Source organism: Lemur catta, chromosome 17 (genome assembly GCF_020740605.2).
Source record: "Lemur catta isolate mLemCat1 chromosome 17, mLemCat1.pri, whole genome shotgun sequence".
Taxonomy (NCBI): Eukaryota; Metazoa; Chordata; class Mammalia; order Primates; family Lemuridae; genus Lemur; species Lemur catta.
This window is the reverse complement of record NC_059144.1, coordinates 31,656,962-31,677,381: the sequence shown is the minus strand read 5'-3', so window position 1 is coordinate 31,677,381 and position 20,420 is coordinate 31,656,962. Positions and strand designations below refer to the sequence as shown.

At 40.6% G+C, this 20,420-nt stretch overlaps 1 protein-coding gene across 2 annotated transcripts in view; it reads right to left on the bottom strand.

The window, feature by feature from the left end:
* PLCB1 (phospholipase C beta 1) overlaps positions 1-20,420 on the bottom strand; it is a 646,359-nt gene that overhangs the window by 92,658 nt on the left and 533,281 nt on the right. For both annotated transcript variants that reach the window (XM_045528129.1, XM_045528130.1), the window contains 4 exons: positions 18,229-18,361; positions 15,879-15,932; positions 12,134-12,353; positions 5,168-5,348 (listed from right to left, as the gene is read on the bottom strand). In XM_045528129.1, the coding sequence (XP_045384085.1) occupies positions 5,168-5,348; positions 12,134-12,353; positions 15,879-15,932; positions 18,229-18,361 (588 nt within the window). The remainder of the gene's footprint in view (positions 1-5,167; positions 5,349-12,133; positions 12,354-15,878; positions 15,933-18,228; positions 18,362-20,420) is intronic.

Sequence of the window (20,420 nt, the reverse complement as noted above, 5' to 3'; positions counted from 1 at the left end):
GTACTAATGCTGGTTTGGGGTCCTGAAATGATTGCTGGTGGGACAGACAGGAGGATGCGTTAAGGAGAACGTGAGCCATTAAGGTCAATGTGAAGGAAGGTAGAAATAGATGGGAGACTTAAAACATGAGGACGAAGAGAAAAGGCAGGAAGCGAAGCAAAGCAAGGCTCCGCAGAGGATAAAGTGTGTGGTGACTGAAAGGACCTGAGCAAATCTCTTCGTGAAGCCACTAAGAGGAGGAAGAAGGAAGGAGACCAAATGGTGGGACAAACACTCCTGCGTCTGAGAAGCAAACCCGTCAATATCACTACAAAATCCCTATCACTCAACCATGGGTGTTCAGGCTTAAATTCAATGCCAGGGCTGAGGGAACCCTAAGGTGGACATTTAAGAATTTCCATCACTTACCAAAGTCACTATTATTTATTAATTCATTTTTTGAGACAGAGTCTCACTATGTTGCTCAGGCTAGAGTGCCGTGGCATCAGCCTAGCTCACAGCAACCTCAAACTCCTGGGCTCAAGCGATCCTACTGCCTCAGCCTCCTGAGTAGCTGGGACTACAGGCATGTGCCACCACACCCGGCTAATTTTTTCTATATATATTTTTAGTTGTCCGTATAATTTCTTTCTATTTTTAGTAGACACGGGGTCTCGCTCTTGCTCAGGCTGGTCTCGAACTCCTGAGCTCAAACGATCCACCCGCCTTGGCCTCCCAGAGTGCTAGGATTGCATGCGTGAGCCACCATGGCCGGCCCAAAGTCACTTAAAATTAGAACCTAACCCTAATGGTACAGATAAAACACAGGGTCAACCTATGGCAGCTGATGAACAACAGATAAACAAGTTAGAACGGACTCCTCAATCCTACAGTTCCTCCCTGGAGCAGGGATACTTAACTGGGGTACACAGACCCCCAGGCTATTCATGGAGAGATTTCAGGGGGTACAAGAACTCTTTGGGGTGGGCAAACTTCCACTTTATTTTCATGCATTTCTAACTGAAGTAACCATCTCCTTCTATTGTAAATATAGGCAGGGAACCACAGAAGCAATTTCCACTGGAATGGCGACTTTGTCACCAACAGGTATCCATCCAGCTTGATGATCAAGCTCTGAAGAGCACACATTTCAACCAAAAGGAATTTTAGACTAATCAATTTATAGAGTTAGGTAAATTGTTCCCACATCTGTGCTTTCATGTCAACTTGCTGATGACTTTATTATTTCATTTATCACACAGTATTAGAACTGTTTGTTACACACATTCCCTGAGTGTGTGTGGTGACCATGTTTTATTCATTTTTATCTCCAGTGTCCATCAGAACGTTGTGCAAATATTAAGTTTCCAATAAACAATGCACAGGGGTGTTTACTGATGCCGTGGGTTCTTTCTCCAACCTTGAACTGTGTATGTGCATTTGAAATGTATGATCCTTAAACCAAAGCACGTTGGTATTTAATCCCCAAAGCAATTCTGGGAGATGAAATATCTTCTGCTTAATTTTCCTCATCACCCAAATACTCCTTTTAACCTGGGGCTTACTCGCTTTTTAATTACACTTCTGTTTGTCTAATTTAGCCTGGGAGGCCCGTTCCTCATTCAGAACTGCCACCAAAGACAGAACTAACTCTTCTGGGTGCCTTGCAGTCACAAGATTTCCTGGCAGAACAATTTCTGGTTATTACAAATAGAGCGGATGGGAAGCTGGTACACGTGTCACAGCAGAAAGCACACAGCATAAATTGTAAATGCCCCAAATGGCCATAAAATAAACTTTGTGTGGTTCCATAGCAAAGGTGTTTGGGCTTTAGCCTTCTTAATAAAGTGCTATACAGGTGTGTTCAAAAGACACTGGGGCTTTATCTGAAACCCAAATCCACAGTCACAGCGGTAAAGGGGTGAACACTTTGAGTAGGTTGCTCACATTTGGTCTGAAAGGGCCAGGCTGGCTGGGACATGTGTTTATGTTTTTCTGAAAACTCTTCTAAACTTTTCCAATGTGCACTCACACTCCTTCTTAGGGAGGAATTAGAAGGGCATATGGTGGAGTTGCCACCTCCAGCAGGATTTTCCCCCTTCCTCAGCTCCTCGAGTAGGATTTTCCCACCTACGAGCTCAGCTGGGTCTTCCCCCCTCCAGGAGAAAAGCTACCAAACTGCTTTTCTACACTCTCATCCATCAGATTTCATATGGTGCCTTGTGCTTGCGTATTGTTCCTAGGATGGTGAGATTTTGCAGCTCTTCCTTGTGATGTCTGCACCTATTTCTTTAGCTCAAATCTCTTTCTCTCCAAGAGGCCTTCCTGGCATCTCCGGGCTTTTGTTTTCATCCATCCTCTGAATTCTTGTTTCAGGAATCTCCTGTAAGTATTGGGTTTCCTTATCATTCTGCTACATCTCTTCTGAATTGCCATGTCTCTCTCCTTGGGGAATGTGGTCTTCCCTAGGAGTTGGGGCCGTGGGGAAATCCCAGATGATTAGGGCTGGGATATCTAGACGTCTAAGTAATATTCATCCTGTTAGTCAACTTGAGTCATCTGTTGGAGATCCCAGGACTTCTTAGCCCCTTGGGCCACTGCTGGTCTGAATCGTGCTTCAGGAATCCCCTTTTCTGGGGTACCACTTCTGGGCAAGATATCCCTACAGTGATCCTCATGGAAAGATTTTACAGATCATGTCAGTCCTCTTCTCAAAACCTTCCAGCAGCTCCCACCTCACTCCCAGGGAAACAAAGAGGCCTTACAAAGGCCTGAAAACCCTAAAAGATGTGTCTCCCACTCCAAAAGTTCCATCTCTCTGACCTGATACAGTAAAATCCTCCTTAGACAGAGCTACCCGGCTGTTCCTCCAACACCTAGGCCTATTCTCAGCCCAGAGTCTTTGCATGTCAATCCTTCTGCCCAGAAAAATCTTCCTCCATATGTTTGCACAAGTCAGTTCTTCACCTCCTAAACTCAGACGTTGCCTTCTCAGTAAGTCCTTCCTTGCCTATTCTATTTAAAATTACCAAGTATGTTCAGCCTCCTTCCCTCAAATCCTACTCCCTATTTCCTCATTTCCGATGTTATTCTTCTTTTAAGCCCTCTTCACTACCTGACATACTACCTATTTTACCAGCTTTCTGTGTTTATGGTCTGATTCTCCCTTCTAGAAAGTAAGCTCCCTAAAGACGAGGGGGGAAAACATCATTTTTATCTACCACTATTTAAAAATATTTACTGAACAGGTGTCTAAAAAGTATTTGTTGAATAAATGAATGAATGAGGGTTCCTTTTTGAGGTGATGAAAATGTTCTGGAATTGAGTACGGTGATGATTGTACATCTCTGTGATTAGACTAAACAGCACTGAACTGTACATTTTAAATGAGTGAATTATACAGTATGTGAAAAAAGTTGTTAAAAAGAGAGAGAGGCATAGTACCCCAGTTGTCATAATTAAGGAGGTCACTGTGTGTGCGGCGTGGGTAGGACATGCAGAATAGTCACCTTCCTTCTCGTGGCATTAGCTTGAAATCAGACTTAGCAGAGGCATCTACACAGCGGTGATAAAGCTGAGGCTCTAGAGTCTGAGGGCCCAGATTCAAATCCCAGAGGCATCTACACAGCGGTGATAAAGCTGAGGCTCTAGAGTCTGAGGGCCCAGATTCAAATCCCAGAGGCATCACTTCCTAGTTGTGGAACCTTGGGAAAGCCACTAAATTTCTCTGTAAGTTCCTATATGGGCAAAATGGGGCTGACAACAGCACCCGATTAGGCTTAGCACGGTGCATGGTTCCATGGTGAGTGTTCAATACAGGGTTGCTATTTTAATTTTTGTTATTATTATCTCCTGGAATACTAGGGGTGGGTGATTGGAGAAAGTCACACGGCAGTGGTTGTAGCTGGGTCTCAAAGCCATTATGACCCATTAAAATTTACTTTGACTATCAAGGCAATCGCGCCTTACACCCAACCCAACCCCTCCCCAACTGTTCTTTTAGTGCTTCAACCTTATGTCAGTCGTTCATAAACAGGTAATCAAAATCATGGGGAGCTTATGAAAAACAAATCCTGAGCCTCTCACATTTAGGTACCGGGCAGTGGTTCTCCAAGTGTGGTCCTGGGAGCAGAAGCATTATTAACACCAGCTCTACAAGAGACCTGTTGGAAATTTAGGGAAGGGCCTACCAATCCATATTTCAACAAGCTCTCCAGGTGATTCTGATGCATGCTCAAGTTGAGAAGAACTTACCAGGGAGAATTTGATTTTTGATAAGCAATTCATGTGATTTTTGACCCACTCATTGCATATTGTCATTGAGGAGCCAGTGCTAGAACAGCAGTATCACTAAGTCACGTACCACAGAGTGATGGCTACATCATCTGCAGATTTCCAACCCTACAAGCAGAAACAGCCTCAGAATTCTCTTATATGCACAGACCCTCAGCAAAGAAATGGACAGGGCATACAAATACCTCTTAGAATCCACCACTTCCATTTCTCTCCAGCTTACTCATTTATTTTGTTTTGGCCTAAGCTTGTTTTCAAGGCTACTTTATTGCTAAATTCATTTAATCTATCCATTGCCAAATATTTATTGTGCCACTACTATGTGTCAGGCATCAACGACAATGCAGAGAATGTCACAATCCATGAGAAAACATCTTGGAGGAAAAAACTGATCATTGATGGAAACGATGGCATTTAGTTTCACAGGGAGTCTCAGGAACATTCCCTACTGGCCATTTAGATATCGACTTTTCTAAATATAAATGAGTGGACTACATAATTTTTTTTTTCAGTTCTTGCAAAGCCCAGTGATACCAAAAAAAGTGAAAATTTATGTGTAGCAAGTTCTTAATTTTCTTAAACACAGATAAATGTCTTCCTCTTCCTTGTGAGATTGCAGATTCCCTAAAATGATTATAATCCCAAAATAATTTAGTAAAAATAAAAACAATAAAACATAGCCTCACTGGGGAAAGAGAGAGGAGTTTGTAAAGATGCTAAAATAGTGGGGCTTATAAAATATCAGTGTGGTGGACCCTGTATGGCCTGGACAATCTCCCAAGTTGGTGCCAGTCACATCTGCTGTTATCTCTTTTAAGTTATCCAAGAGTATCAACACTTCTATAGGAAAGAGGGTTTTAGTCATACAAACATAAATCACGTTTCTTGGGCTTACCAGTTTAATATGTTCCCGCTTCTGGTATTTTTCACTATAATACTGTTCTTGACGAAGATTAAGCAGCTGCTGCTGTTGTTTGTCCTTCAAATCTATTAACTTTTGGGTCATTTCTGCATCCAAGGCAGCAAGGTCTTGTTCAATCGTTGATGAACCATGGTCAGGGCTACTGGGTTCTGATCTGCAAAGACACAGAGCTTGACTCACAAAACATGCAGGTGACAGCAACGTGGAAGGAAGGTTATTCACTAGAGTTCTGCCTAGAGAGAATACTGTGGAAATATTTTGATAAACCACTTGGAGTGGAGGGTGAGATCTGAAGGACAAGCTTAGCAACAGGGGTTCCTCAATCACAGAGAGTGAATGAAATTTTTGCTGCTGTAGAGAGAAGGCAGGGACAGAAGAACAAGCCAGGAACCTGGGGGTCCTCATCATGGTGGCAAGAATGATAACTCCCCTTTGGGAAAAATGATATCTAATAAAAAATTAAAGGTTTTTTTCTTTTTATTATTTGTAAATGTGGCCTGTGTAATGTCATTGCCAGCTTCATTTCCCTTATGAAAACTTTAGCCCTGGGATTCTGCATCGAGTGGATTCCATCAGAGGAAATTGAAGATGTGTCATATTTTGCATCTGGGGTGATGTGGATTAAAAACAGAGAGCACATGTAGATGCCACGTGCAGATAACCCTCCCGCCTGACATGTGAGTTCTAGTTCCTTAAGACCTTTAATAGCAAAGACACATAATGAAAATAAGGCTCTGTGGGGGCTGTATCAACTTCATCGATACCCTTATCCAAATGACACTTTCCTCAAAAAGCTTAACAAGGAAAAAGAGATGACATCAGTCCGTTCTAAAATATTTAGAGTGTTTCCTCTGAGCAGAATGACTTTCTCTGCATTGTTCTTAGGGAACTATACAGATATTTAGAAGGTCAGGAGTGATGTCGGAATAAATTAAGGCAAGTCTCACTAACTTATGGGGTGATTCCTTCAGATGTCGTACTCTGTATTATCACCTGCAGGAAACAACAGAAAGGGAGACAGAGGACTGGGAACAGGGTGCAAAGAGCAGGTAGGCTCTTTTCATTTGTATGGAACTTTTTCCAGAAAGAAGACTAAGCCACCACCTAAGAGACAAGCAGAATATCAGACTCTGCTTTCATATATTTCACTTGCAGTCAAATGAACCAGGTAGAGGAAGTTTCTTAGAATCAGCTGTCACTAATTCCGGTTGCTTTTTCTTTGAATTAGGCCACCATGAATGGCATCTCATGGAGCAGGGAGTTGGTTGAAGCTGGTGTTAAGATCTTGTTTTGTCAAAGAAGGGATGCAGAATTCTCTCAAAAGTTTCTTTCTGCAATTTTATTTGCAATGCCAAAGGAGAACAAACATCCTATAAGGCTCGTCCCTGCAGTGTTGAAATGGCCCTTCCTTGGCATGAACACAAGCTACATGGATCATCTGTCATGGCAGGAAGTGAGTGTAGCCAGAACATCAAGGCATTTCTTCAATCAGCTACAACCACCCTAGCAGAGGCAACTCCCATTTACTGACCACTCCACGTGTGCCAGGCACACTCACAACAACCCAACAAGTAGGTTTGACCATCTCCAGTTTACATTAGAGGAACTTGGGCCCAGAGAGACGATTTGTCCCAGGACACAGCATAGAGGCACAGTGGTGCAACTTGCCCAAGGACAGAGATCGCTGAGATCTAGCAGGGCAAAACCTGTGCTCCTAAGAGCAACACAATGTCATTGCACGCCATGTCTGGACACAGACTGTTTTGAATGAATGGTTCTTCATATTATGTGGAAAGTACATTTGAAACAATGGCTATTTGAGTAAGAAATAATCTAATGGATTTGACATCCATCCATTCATTATTCTGAAGTATTTTCAGAATTTTACTGTATATCAAGGCAGATGGATGGATGGCAGATGGACATGACCAGTCTTCAGTGGCTTTGACACTCGAGGAAAAGCTCCCTCTGGTGTATCTTTAGATACTAGGTGCTTAGAGATTTTTTTTTTTTTTTTTTGAGAGACAGTATAAAAAAATAACCAAGTGAATAATGTTTCTGCATCTTCCGCAAAAACAAGGTTGAAAGCTTTACCCCTTCTGTCACCTAATGCTGCTCGTATGAGATTCAAAATAAAATCTTTGGTAATTTAATACCAGGAAAATGTTTTTATCTCTTGGAAGAGCAAGCAAGTTTCCTTTAATTAGATAAGGAGAATTATCAAACCCATATTTTTTTTTCCCAGAAGCTAAGAGCTGAATGCAGTATTCAAAGACAGAAATGACATTATATGGTTGGTGCTGTCAAGTAGGAATACAACGTAAGCTCCGTATGTGGTTTTTTTTCCACATATGTAATTTAAAACTTTTAATAGCCACCTTCAAAAGTAAAAAGAAATGAGTGAATTTTAATAATACATTAATATTTTATGTAACCTAATACAGCCAAAACATTATTTCATTTCAACATCTAATTAAAATAAAATCAATAGATATATTGCAGCTATTTTATATTCTTTTCTCTTTTAAAAGAAGTCTTAGAATCTAGTGTGTATTTTAGAGTTACAGCACATCTCAACGTGGACAAGCACACTTCAAGAGTTCGACAATCACATGTGGCTAGTGGCCCCCATGTTGGGCAGCAGGTCTGGATAACTGGTCCACAGTTCAGTCTGTGCATGTGTGTATGTGTGTGTGTGTGTGTTGTTTTTCTTTTTCTATTTTCATAAGATTTTTATATATATGGCTTCTATGATGTTACTGCAATACTCTATTGGAAATTTGCAAGATATGACTTATAAGTAAATGAATAAATGAATAAACAAACAAATACACACATAACACTAAAGCAGGAATTCAGCAGAAGTTTTAGGCCAAGCTTTGCCTGAACTGTGTAACTACATAAAAATGGCAATGCCTTTAGACTCTGCTTCCTCTTTGAGGAAGTGACAAATATCGCCTAGATGGCTTGTAAGACTGCTCCAGCTCTAAGAAACGATGATTTTGTTGCTTTTTAAAACTCAAGTATTAGGTTTGGATTGTGCTTTTACGTTAAGCACATGTTAAGTCATATGTCACCATATGGATCTGAACACTGTACCTTACCTTTCTCTATAACCTGGCATCAAAATAATATTCAGTAAAAGCAGGGTGGAATGCAGCCTGTCTGATTCTTAGCTCACTGACAGGTCGCTTACATGCTCACATCATTTCAGGGTGATTTATAAAATTTTCAGTTAGAGAAAGCAACTTTATTTCTCAGTGGCAATTATTATAAGTCAAGTTTTTGATAGATTCCTTAATGAGAAAACTTATGACAATGTTTCCAAAAAAGCTTTGAGTAACTGCACAATTAACTTCACATGATTTCCTAGATCTGTGAAGATCATTGGATGATCTTTGACCATACTTTTTGGCCATTGGTTAGCCAACATATGAAAAGATACCTGATAAGAGTATTTGTATACTATAGCTGTGGGAAATTAAGTGGAGTGATGACTTTAAATAAATGACTTAAAAAGTTTTTCTCATATATCTTACAGTGCAATTCATTAAAATACTGCACATACACTGAAACAGAAAGGATATTTTTGTATTTGAAAATTATAAATCTCCTAAACTATACATTTTTAATACCACAGATAAATAACATTTTATTTTTAAAGTGGTATGAGTTGATGTTTATAAAGATTTTAGAAAAGCGGTGCTCACTAAATAACTAAAATTAAAAATTAAAAATATTTTTGACAGCTAACTAAGCCCCAAGGAAGACAAAATTGTCTGTGTAACAAAATTGAAAGTAATTGCATTTTACTTCCATTTCTTGAATTATTAAACTTTGAAGAAGATATTTTTATATAAAAATTACTACTGTTGATTAGAAAGCTTCATGTTGCAATTTTTTTTTCATCGTCAGCAAGTTCACACTATAAACCTACAAAGGATATTTGAAGAAATTCCAGAAATCTACACTTGGAAGAAGAATTTCATAACATTTGGCATAGTTGATGAGTAAATTTCCTTGGACATTGCTATTTTATGCATCCATTCACTGTCACACGTCTACAGAGATGCAGGTTCAGACCTACTATGTCACAGGATACAGATGGGGTCTCGGGGCGGGTACTGTACTGTGACTCCACTGTAACTACAACCTCACGTGTTGCATGTGCCCCTGGCCAGGTTACATGGCCTCACTGCTCTTTGTGTCCTCACTCGTCCAAGGTAGATGATACCTGTAACCACTTCACATTGCTGCTTCAGGAAATACATAGAATAGTGCATGTAAGTGCTTAGCACTTGTACTGGGTTGAATAGTGTCCTCCCAACTTTCATTTCCTTCCTGGAACCTCAGCCTGTGACACTATTTGGAAATAGGATTGTTGCAAATATAATAGTTAAGATGAGGTCACACCGGATTAGGGAGGGCCCTAACCTAATGACTAGTGTCCTTATAAGAAGGGGGAAATTTGGACATGGACAGACCTATGCAGGAGGAATGCCATGTGATGATGGAGGCAGAGACTGGAGTGATGTGTCTACAGGCCAGGGAATGCCAAGGATTGCTGGCAACCACCAGAAGTGAGAAGAGAGAAAGAAAGATTCCTCCCCTAGACTTTTCAGAGAGAGCATGGCCCTGCTGACACCTTGCTAGGTTTCCTAGCAACCTAAGAAACTGATAAAGCATGTATACTTGGCACATCATTGACACTCAATGGAGTGGCTATTGCAGGACTGGGAACAGCCAGTAGGGGGCAAAAGAGGAGGCCCAGTGTGGTCAGCCAGACCCCATGTCCACAAAGTCCAGGGCTCAGCTAGGGTTCTGATAGCAGGTGATATTCTGAAATCCCCGCGAAATCAGAAAGCTAGGATTCTCATATTTGGCAGCAGGCCTTTGTTGGAATTTAGAGGCAAGGCAGGGCTGCAATGTTCATGCAAGAGATTTTGAAACTCACAAGGGCCCACAAGCTCAGAGAATCCCAACTGCCGCATCTCATCATGGTGGGATGTAAGCAGAAGGTCCTGGTTTTCATGCGGGGTGTTGGGGCATGTGGCTGGGGAGGCAAGCAGGGATTAGACCAAAGAAAGCCTTTCAGCCACCCTCCAATTTCTGATATGCCCCTGAAGGATTCTAGACCAGTGTCTACCAGGGATCGGCAGCATCAGCAAGCCCTGGGAGCTTGTTAGAAATGCAGAAGCTCAGTCCCCACCCCAGGCCCCCGGGTCAGAAACTCTGGGGTCAAGGCCAGGAGTCTGTGTCTTAGCAAGCTCTCCAAGAGATTCATACGCACACTAAAAGCAGTTGTCTTCTCTCTTCCAGGTTTCTGACCCCACACATGAAGCTCTCTTTAAAATAAATCAAGGATCCATCCCCTTCTCTCCATCTCTACCACCATCACCCTAGACCAAACCACCATCATTACTCAGCTGGTCTCCCTGCTTCCACCCTGACTCCTCGATGCTCACTGCGCAGGGTGTTGTCCATGCACCTACAGCACCAGCAGCAGCTGTTGCTGCTCAGGCCCCAGCTCAGATGTGCGGACTCAGAACCTGCATCTAACGGGACCCCCAAGGACTCATGTCTGTTTGAAAAGCACAGCTCAAGGGTCCCTTTACCACCCAGAAGCTAGAATTATTTTCTGAGAATATTAATTGGACCAGGTCAATTCCAATTAAATTTCTTTCTTCAGTGGATTCCTATTGCACTTACTATAAATTCTGAACTGTCACTTGTTCCAGCTCTAAAGAACCTACTGATATGGTTCTCCCTCCTGTTTCTCTGACCTCATCTTGTTTCACTCCACCCATGGTTTACTATGTCTCACTCACTTTGCTAACTTTCGTGTTCCTGGAACAAGTCCAGTTTTTCCTGCCTCAGGGCCTTTGCACTTGCTGTTCCTTCAGCCTGGAATAAATAAATCTCTCTAGTTCTTTGTATGGCCAACTATGCTTTATTTTTTATGTGTCACTTCATTCCAGATTGACTTGTCAGCAGGGCTCTCCCATCCCTAATCATTCTCTATCACGGCATCCTGCTTATTTCTTAACCTGGATAGTCCTCATCACAATCTGAAGTTATGATGTGTTTTTGCTTGTTATTTACTGTTCATCTTCTGTGCATTACCATGGTGGCTATTTTAGAGTGATAATTGTATAGGTCATGTTCACGGCTGTGTCCCCAGGGCAAAGTAGGCACTCAGTAAATATTAGTTGAGTGAGTGTGTAAGAGATGCTTCTCACCATCAAGGTCTGGGTACATGGGGCTGCTGAGATCTCAGGTCTCAACACAGGGGTCACCGGTGTAGGGCATTATAGGTTTTAGACAGGGCAGCAAAGAATAACTGAGACTTCTCCTTTTTTGTGGCAGGGAGGCACAGAGTCTCACTCTGTTGCCCAGTCTAGAGTGCAGTGGTGCACTCACTGAAGGCTCAAACTCCTGGGCTCAAGGGATCCTCCTGCCTCAGCCTCCTGAGTAGCTGGGGCTACAGGCATGCACCACTGAATCCGGCTAATTTTTAAATTTTTTGTAGAGACAGTTGCCCAGGCTGGTCTTGAACTCCTGGGCTCCAGGGATCCTCCTACCTTGAGATTTCTCTTTTCTATAAGATCAGGTGCCCCTTCTACTAGCTTCTAGGTACACAAGGCAGAATCTCATACCTGCTAGGTTGGCAGCTGTGATATGGGAATTCTGCCGGTTGACATTGGGGCCACAGGCTAGAACTCAGGGAGGGTTTCCTGCATATCTTTCTCAGAATTTGGTCAAATAAAAAAATTCAGTCCATAAGCAAAACTGAGCTGAGGTGACTCAAGAGCTGTAGGAAACAGACGAGGTGAGGGGGCTTTCCTTCTTGCAGTGGTATAGGTCCCAAACATCAAAAATTCACGTTAATGACTCTTGCTTTATACTGAGACAGAAACCAAAAATACTCACGGAACTTACTTTTTCTTACTGTCTTTTTTGGCAGTCTTTTCCAAAGCCGCTCTCCTTCTCAAGTAGTCATTCTGAATTTCATTGTATTTTGTAGTGTGTTCTTTGATAAGGTCAGTGGTTTTCTTGTGGTGCCTCTTAACTAAGTCTTTCATTTCTTTGTAGTGCTTCTTTTGAAGTTTCACAAACGATTTCTGTTGCTTTAGCTCTTCTATGGTCTGCGCCTCCACTTCTGCAACAAATGAGTAGGAGAGCTAAGGGAAAGGAAAGGCTGAAAGTCCACATGTAAAGAGGAGAAGGTATTACAGGAACGTGGACCCCAGTTTTGGGGTCCTGAAGGCGAAGTGGGTTCTTGGCTTCACACAGGAAAGAATTCAAGAGCCACCTGATGGAGTAAGACAAAAGCCAGTTTACTGAAGAAAAGAGAAACAAGAGGCTACCCCATAGACATGGCAGCGGCTATCTCTCAGAGCAACAGAGAATAGCACTTTGTAACTTTCCAGGGTCTTACTCTATACCTTCTATTCAGTTTTACGGTAAGTGGAGGGAAGATTATTCATAAGATTTCTGGGAAAGGGGTGAGGAATTCCTAGAGGCAAGGGTCCCTCCCCCTTTTAAATGATATAGGACAACTGCCAGGAGTTGTCACGGCATTTGTGAACTGTCATGGTGCTGTTGGGAGTTTCTTTAAGTATGCAAATACATTATAAGCAGGGTGTAATGAACAGTGAGGGTAACCTGAGATGGTTTTTCTAGGCTATCTGTGTTCTATTATACCTGATTTTGGCTGGTTTGGGTCTTATAACTCTTTATCAAGCAGGGTCTGCCATTTCCCTATCTCAAAGCCTCCAGCTTATCGAGTGACATCTGTCTGATCTTGGCCAACTGGAGCTTCAGAACATAGCTTTGATGTCAGACGTACCTGGGTTCCAGTTTGGTGCTATCACTTGCTAACTTTGCAATTATGTTACCAAACTTCCCAAAGACCCGATTTCTTCATTTGTATTTTTTCTTGTTGTTTTTGTTAAAGTTTGGGTTCTCTAGATGCAGAGCCCAAGAGAGGGATTCGGGTGCATAATTTACTGAGGGCCTCTCGGAGTAGGGGAGCGAGGGAAACAGATGGGGCTGGGGAAAGAGCTGAACAAGGATGTGGTCTCAGAAAAGTGGAGTCTGGCTTCTGCCTGATCTTGGGGAGCTCTGGCGTGTGAATTGTACCAGTGAGTTGGTCTCATCTTGAGGCAACAAGCATATTTGGGAAAATCAGGGGCTTCCTTGGCTGGGAGCAATTTTGCAGAGAAAGGGAAGCTATGAACTCTTAGCAGGCAACTCTCACCACAGTGGGGAGAGGGGTGCACCAGATGTACAGAAAATTCGGGCAGGGCACCAACAGCACTCACTATGAGGATTATAACACTTCTACAACTTCAGAGGGTTGTTACAATGATGAAATAAAAGAATGCATGGAAAGTATTTAACATAGTTTCTGGGAGTGTGCCTATAGGGGCTTAGCAAATGATTATGCAGATTCTACAGCACCTTCTCTAAGGGGTTCCACTCACATTATAGACAGTATAAGTTTGTACGTTTATATAGCAGTAAAGTGTCTTGAGAGAAGATCCTTTAATCTAATTTGTGCAAAGGCACCAGAAGGGTTAGTGGCAGCCTAACATTACCACATAGTATTTTATCCAATACTGAGAAAACTTTTAATGGGACAGAGCCTGACCTTAAACCATTCTGTATTTTACTGACATATTTCATGAGTTTTAGAATATGCATTTAAAAAATATGTTACCATTTCTGAAATTAAGATGTATCTTACAGTTGATGGGTGTCAGTTAGTCAGTGCTTTGCTTTCTTAGCAATACATGAATTTGGGGGTCCCTTACAACTGATGGTGTCTTAATGTCCATGAATTATCACTTATTGGGACCTAGATTAAGTTATAGTTCACATGTTTCCGTCCTTTTATTTGAACTTTCTGCTTCTGGGAACAAAAAGGTGTTACCATAAATATTTAGAACTGTCAAGCGATTCAGAAATAATATACACCATCAATAATAACAGAACTGAATAGAAAATGAGATGTCTATTGAATAACCATTGAAATCAGAAATAATAACTCATGTTCTTAAATGCTAAGGTCTTTAAGCAATCGAAATATGTCTTCTTTTCTTATAATGTGTCTATTCTCCTGACATTCAATTTCTTTGGAGAATGAGGCCACAGAGAGAACCAGGTACATTATTTAATGGTTTCCCTCAGGCCCAAATTGACTCATTATGGTTGCATAATAAGATACTACATTAAAAATTTATAATCCCAAGGAATGCCTGCATTCTTGGCGACAGATTCAATTCTACTTTAAAAATGGTTTACAGTATAATCAGCTATGGGCAGTTTAGAAATAGAGTTCTGGGGGTTCTAATCCATGATAAAAATAATTCCACATAAAGCAGTGTTTTTAAAAAGCCTATAGGTGAAAGGCTGTTACTTAGAATATGCTCTTAAGTTTTAAAATAATGCTCATTTACATAAAGAGACAAATATCACTTATAAATAAGCCACCCAGAGATAATCACAGCTAATACATTGGTATGGACCATTGCTTTTTATCTATTCATTTGCATACTTTTAAATAACACTGGAATCACATTCTATGAACACTTCTGTTTCTTGTTTTATGCATTAATGTTGTATTATTTCCCATGGAACTAAATCTTTTGAAACATGTTTCATTTTAATACATTCCTCAAAAAATTTTTCTATTCGTATTTTTAAGTGTTTTTTTGGCAAAATATAAATGCACACGTAAAAGCACATCAATCATACATGTACAGCCCTGTACATTTTCACAAAGTTAACATGTTTTGGTAGCAATCACCCAGGTCAAAAATCAGAACATTGCCAGCACCCCAGAAGCATTACTTTTGGGGTTCATGCTGCCCACCAAGTATAAGCCAAAACTGGTTTCTAATAGCACGAATTCATTTTGCCTGTCTTTGAACTTTATGTTAATGGAATCCTACAGAATGTGTTCTTTTGTGTCTGGCTTCTTTTCTTCAACATTATGCTTGTGAGTTTTATCCATGCTTTTGTGTGATTGTAGTCTATTCCTGCAGCTGTACCCTATTCTATCCTGTGAGTATATCACAATTTATTAAATACTTATCTACTCTACTGCTGATAGACACTTGGTTTACTTACAGATTTTGGCTCTTACCAACGGTGCTGCTTTTGGTGAACGTGTGTGCATGTTTCTGTTGTGTATTGGGCCAAGTATTATAAACACTTCCAGGACACTACTACCTACTGGTAATTGTGCTGCAGAAAGCTTGTACCAATTTTAGTTCCACTAGTTTATGTAACTAACCAAATATAAAATACTTCCAAAATCATATCACAAATGGATCATATTTCTGCAAATCTAAAATATGGTTTATTGTTCGTATTTTAAGAAAACATGCATTCCTGGGTCACATTCCTAGCATAAAACTCTTCTTTGCCTCTGAAATAGCTATCTTGTGAAACTATATTATTTTTATGCCAGTAGGGTCCTGTCTGCCAAGTATGGTTACTTATCTGATTATATCATGTAATGTAGCCTAAACTAGGTCTATATGTCTGTAGATGTTTTAAAGAGGAAATATTAACGATGTTACTGTTCAGACGTGAATGGAAATCTTCTTTCCTCTATATACTTACACTGTATGATATTCAGCTGCCTAATTTCATGGGGGGAAAGGGTGGTATTTACCTGTTAAGACACTCTGAATAAGGTCTTCTGTTTTGGCAGGTGCCTTTACAGAACCTGAAAAAAAGGATAAAATAAATAGTCTCTTTAACTTTTAAGTTTTTATTCTTCTATAAAAACAAAAACCAAAAACAATCAAAAAAACCATGTTTGACCCTTGAATCTAAGTCTCTTTACAGAGAAATTATAAATTGTGGGAGAAAATTTCGTATAAAAATCATTCTAAAGAAAGTCTTTATTTTGCAACTTTGAGACAAATCTAATTAAATGTGAAATTATACACTTCATTTATAGGAAGAGAAAGGACATCGCTCCACTTGGAATCGAAACAAGAAATTCTGTTCAGGCGACGCTATTGCCACCTTCTGGCAAAATCAGGAACGACAAGTGGTCATTTCAAAATCAAATGCTGACCACTAGGCGGCAGTAATTGTTGCAGGCATGATCCATCCGTGGATGTTAAAATCAGGGAGCAAAAATTCAAGGAGAAACAGGGTATTTGTATAGTCTCAAAGTATCTCCCCCAATATATCTAAGAGGGGAAAATACTTTCAGTGGAGAAACCATCTTAGCCAAGTCATCGACACCTCTGCAGACCTCATATACCCCTGGCTAGCATGCCCTGAGCAGGGCACGGTGTCACTTCTCTGGTGTTTTTGCCAAAAATGCACAACCTCAGTCTAATCATGAGAAAACATCTGGCCAACCCACACTGAGGGACATTCCATTAATACAAAATAACTGACCAGAATTCTTCAAAAGTATCAAGGTTATGGAAGACAGGAGAGGCTGAGGGACTGTCACAGATTAAAGGAGAATAAGGAGACATGACAATCAAATACAACATGGGATCATGAGTTGGAATCTGGAACAATAAGAGGACATCAGTGGAAAACAGGTGAAGTTCAAAGTCTGCAGTTCAGTTCAGACTAGAGTGCAAGAGTCAATTTCCTGGTTTAGGGGAAGAGGAGGCCATTTTTGCAGTGCATTCTGCCCATTTAAAAAAAAAAAAATGTTTTCTGTAAGTCAAATTATTTCAAAATAGCAAGTTTAAAAACACTCAAATACTAAAATGCTGAATTCTCTTTTACTCTCAGAAACACAAGATAATATTTACTCACATATTTAAATGACTTATTTATATTTCAGAAGCACTCAAAATGTTTACTTGGTTTATAAAACTCTATTTGAAAATATTCTTGTTTATGATTAACTCATAACTATTCTTACTGTTATTGATTTCAGCAACCTTTTTAAAACCACACTCCTCTCAGTTCATACATGTCTGATATAAATTAAACAGGATTTGTTCTTCGTAAAATCTCACTCTGCCCCATGAGAAATACCCTTCCACCCCAAATCAAAGATCTGGATCTTATTGCTGCCCTGACCTAGTATGACAAGGAAGGGAGGGAACATGAAAACAGAACTTCATGGAAGAAAATTCTTTTCCCTTTTAGTTATTTTATTAACCAATTCTACAAAAAGTTATCAAGTACATGCCAATCTTCAGCACTGCGTTATGTACAAAGGAAGCATCAAACTGAAACCTGTGCTAGGAAGCCTACCATCTCTCGGGGGAAACAGAACATACAAGTGATAATTACATAAAACAGCATAACATTAAATGTCAATGTTAGTTGCATAGAAATTGAAGATTTTTCTGAGAAACGAGACACTCAGTGTAGCTTTGGTTGGAGTACAGAAGCCGAAAGCAAGAATGTTAATATCATAGGGAACTGTGCCAGGCCTGACTTCACTATTTACTGGCTATGTGGCCTTCAGGAAGTACTTCAGCAACTCAAAATTGCAGTTCATTCATCTGCACCGTGGGGACAATAATAGAATGTACCTTCCGTGGGCCTGGTCTGAGGGTGGAATGAAATTATTCACGTGAAGGGCTTAGCAGAGTGTCCTGCACATGGCCGACACTCAAGGTAATTGAGAAGAAAGTTGGAGAAAGAGGGAAAAGAGCTCCTGGTAGAGACATAATAAAGACCAAGATCATGCTTCGAAAATGTAGTTGTTCGTAAGTTGCTTGAAGAACTCTTCACAAACCCTGCCGGCAGATGGACCATGATCCATCACTAAACAAAGACACAGGAATCTTCAGTGATTTTTTGCTGTGGCTTCGTAAGTTACCAGCAGAGCCGGATGAGCGCTTACGATGTTCCCTTGCCATGCATTCATCCATTCATTCACTCATCACACAGTCATGGAGCACCTCCTAAGCCCACACATCTTTTCTTGCTTGATGCTTTAGCTAACTCAATCATACCACCTGCATCAGTGCCATGAAATAAAACTGAAGGCTCTTACTCCTGCTGTGCAGCTCTCTGTTCAGATTGTTTACCTGGAGCTGGCTGGCTGTGGAGAGCCTGGGAGGGTGGTTTGGGTGCCAGGGATGTAGTGTGATTCACCCCGTTTTCTGCTGGAGTCGTCCTGGCTTCACTTGGAGCCTCTGATGGTGTTTCCCCAGGATCAGCCTAAAATCATAAATATCCTTTCATGTTCCACATTTCTTATTGCTCTTTTATTGTCTTCCTAAACCAACAAGGCTATGTTTTATAGCATTTTCACAACTCATTTGTTATTTGAAATCTCAAATTTGAAACTGTCTGGAAAGTATGGTAACAACAGCACAGGGCTGAACCATGACTGTGGTAGGTTGTTATATTAAAGGCTCAGATTTTTACACCAACCTATGTCTATGCCCTTTGGTAGTGTCCTCCCACACTGACTCTGCACCTGACCCTGTGATTCGCTTTGATCAAATGAGAGATTAGCAAACTTGATGCAAAAGGCACTTGCGAATTTTTCTACTCTTTCTAGAGCCCTGCTCTAGCAATGGAGGATGAGAGACCTTGTGGAGGAGAGTTGAGTCATCTTGGCCAAGGACATCCTAGACCAGCCAGCCCCAGCTGAGCACATACCCATGAGCGATCCCAGCTAAGATGAGCTGAGCCTGGTCTAAAACTGCCCAGCTGAGCAGATAACTCATGAAAAATAATAAGTAGTTGATGTTATATGCCACTAAATTTGGGGATTGTTTTACAGCAAGAACTCATTGATGTGGTAGATAAGAGCACAGGTACGGAGCCAGACCTGGTCTGGGTTCAAATTCTGACCCTGCCACTTAACTACCAGCATGATGTTGGGCAGGTCACTTAGCTTCTGTGCCTCAGTTTCCTCAATCTTTATAGATGAGGATATGTATGTGCTGGGGACCATAATATTATCTATCTTGCTACATTGTTTAGAGGATCAAGTAAGTTAATATTTATAAAATGCTTAGAATTGTTCCTGGCAGAGAGTAAATAACTGGGTGTTAAATAATATGCAAGTTGTCAGAACAGGGAGTCACTTGTGCTTTTAACAAAAGAAAGACTTGACAAATAGAGCAAGGGAAGGCCATAAAGAGAGGGTCTCATGTATAAATGCCCAGTAACAAAAGTTATCAAAAAGACCATGCAAAAACCACAATCTTGCACAACAGCTCTTGCAAACTGACACAGAAAAATATTACTGTGAGGATATTTGCCTGCAACTGCCTGTCCACCTTCACACTGGTGTCACCTTTGTTATTGATCCTGATAGTCAAGGACAATTCTCTCAAAAATATCATGCAGTACTCCCCATTTTTCCTTTATAAACCTTTGCTTTCCTTTACCTCCCTGAATACTCATATGGTTTACTATGGCACGTGTCTTCCCATTGCAATACCCTATTCCTGAGTAAATATTATTTTCTTGTAGAAAGCATCTCTCCATTATTTAGGTGGACATAAAATAAATCAAATCCAATAAAACAGTTAAGCTTGTGCAATACAACCAGTGAATAATAATAAATGCATTGAAATTTATGAAATCTCCAGTCCACATCTCCAGCAGCTTGTCCACTGTACCCTATGTGAAGTAAACCTTAATAAAGGTTTGCCCAATAAATAAAGAAGTTTTAGAAGATAGCAATACTTCAGTTGCACTAACTAGATACCGCTTAGCTGGTGGAGAGTGGGAAAAAAAAAAAAAAAAAGCACAGAATGACAGAATGAGCCACAGAAGTAAATCCCTGCCCTCTTGTGGCCAAATTAAGTCATTGCAATGTTTTTCCTTCAAAACATGCCAAAATTGACTTTTAAAAATTAGGATTCTATAAAAAGAATTTATGCCCTTCCTAGTTGCAAATGAACAGAAGTACCTATAAAGTATAATACATATTGATCAGTAAAAGAGTAATTGAAAATCCCATTTTTATAAGTTTTATAGAAGGAGGAAAAGCCATATGTCATGCTGGTTAAAAAGATTTCCACCCTGGGCATTGAAAATTTGGATCTGACAATCAAGCAGTAGAGAATTAGGATTTGGAGAACTTAGTTGAGTGGTTAACATGCTAAGTAAAGGGTCTTTCAAATATCAGGTGTGCGACTGTGCTATTAGAGGTTTTGGATCATGTCCTCCTTGCCTGAGTCATCTAAAGAGTGCAGTCCCTTCTGTGCAGCTGGTCAGAATGACAGCATCTTGATGTGGACACAAGATGGGTAAGGGG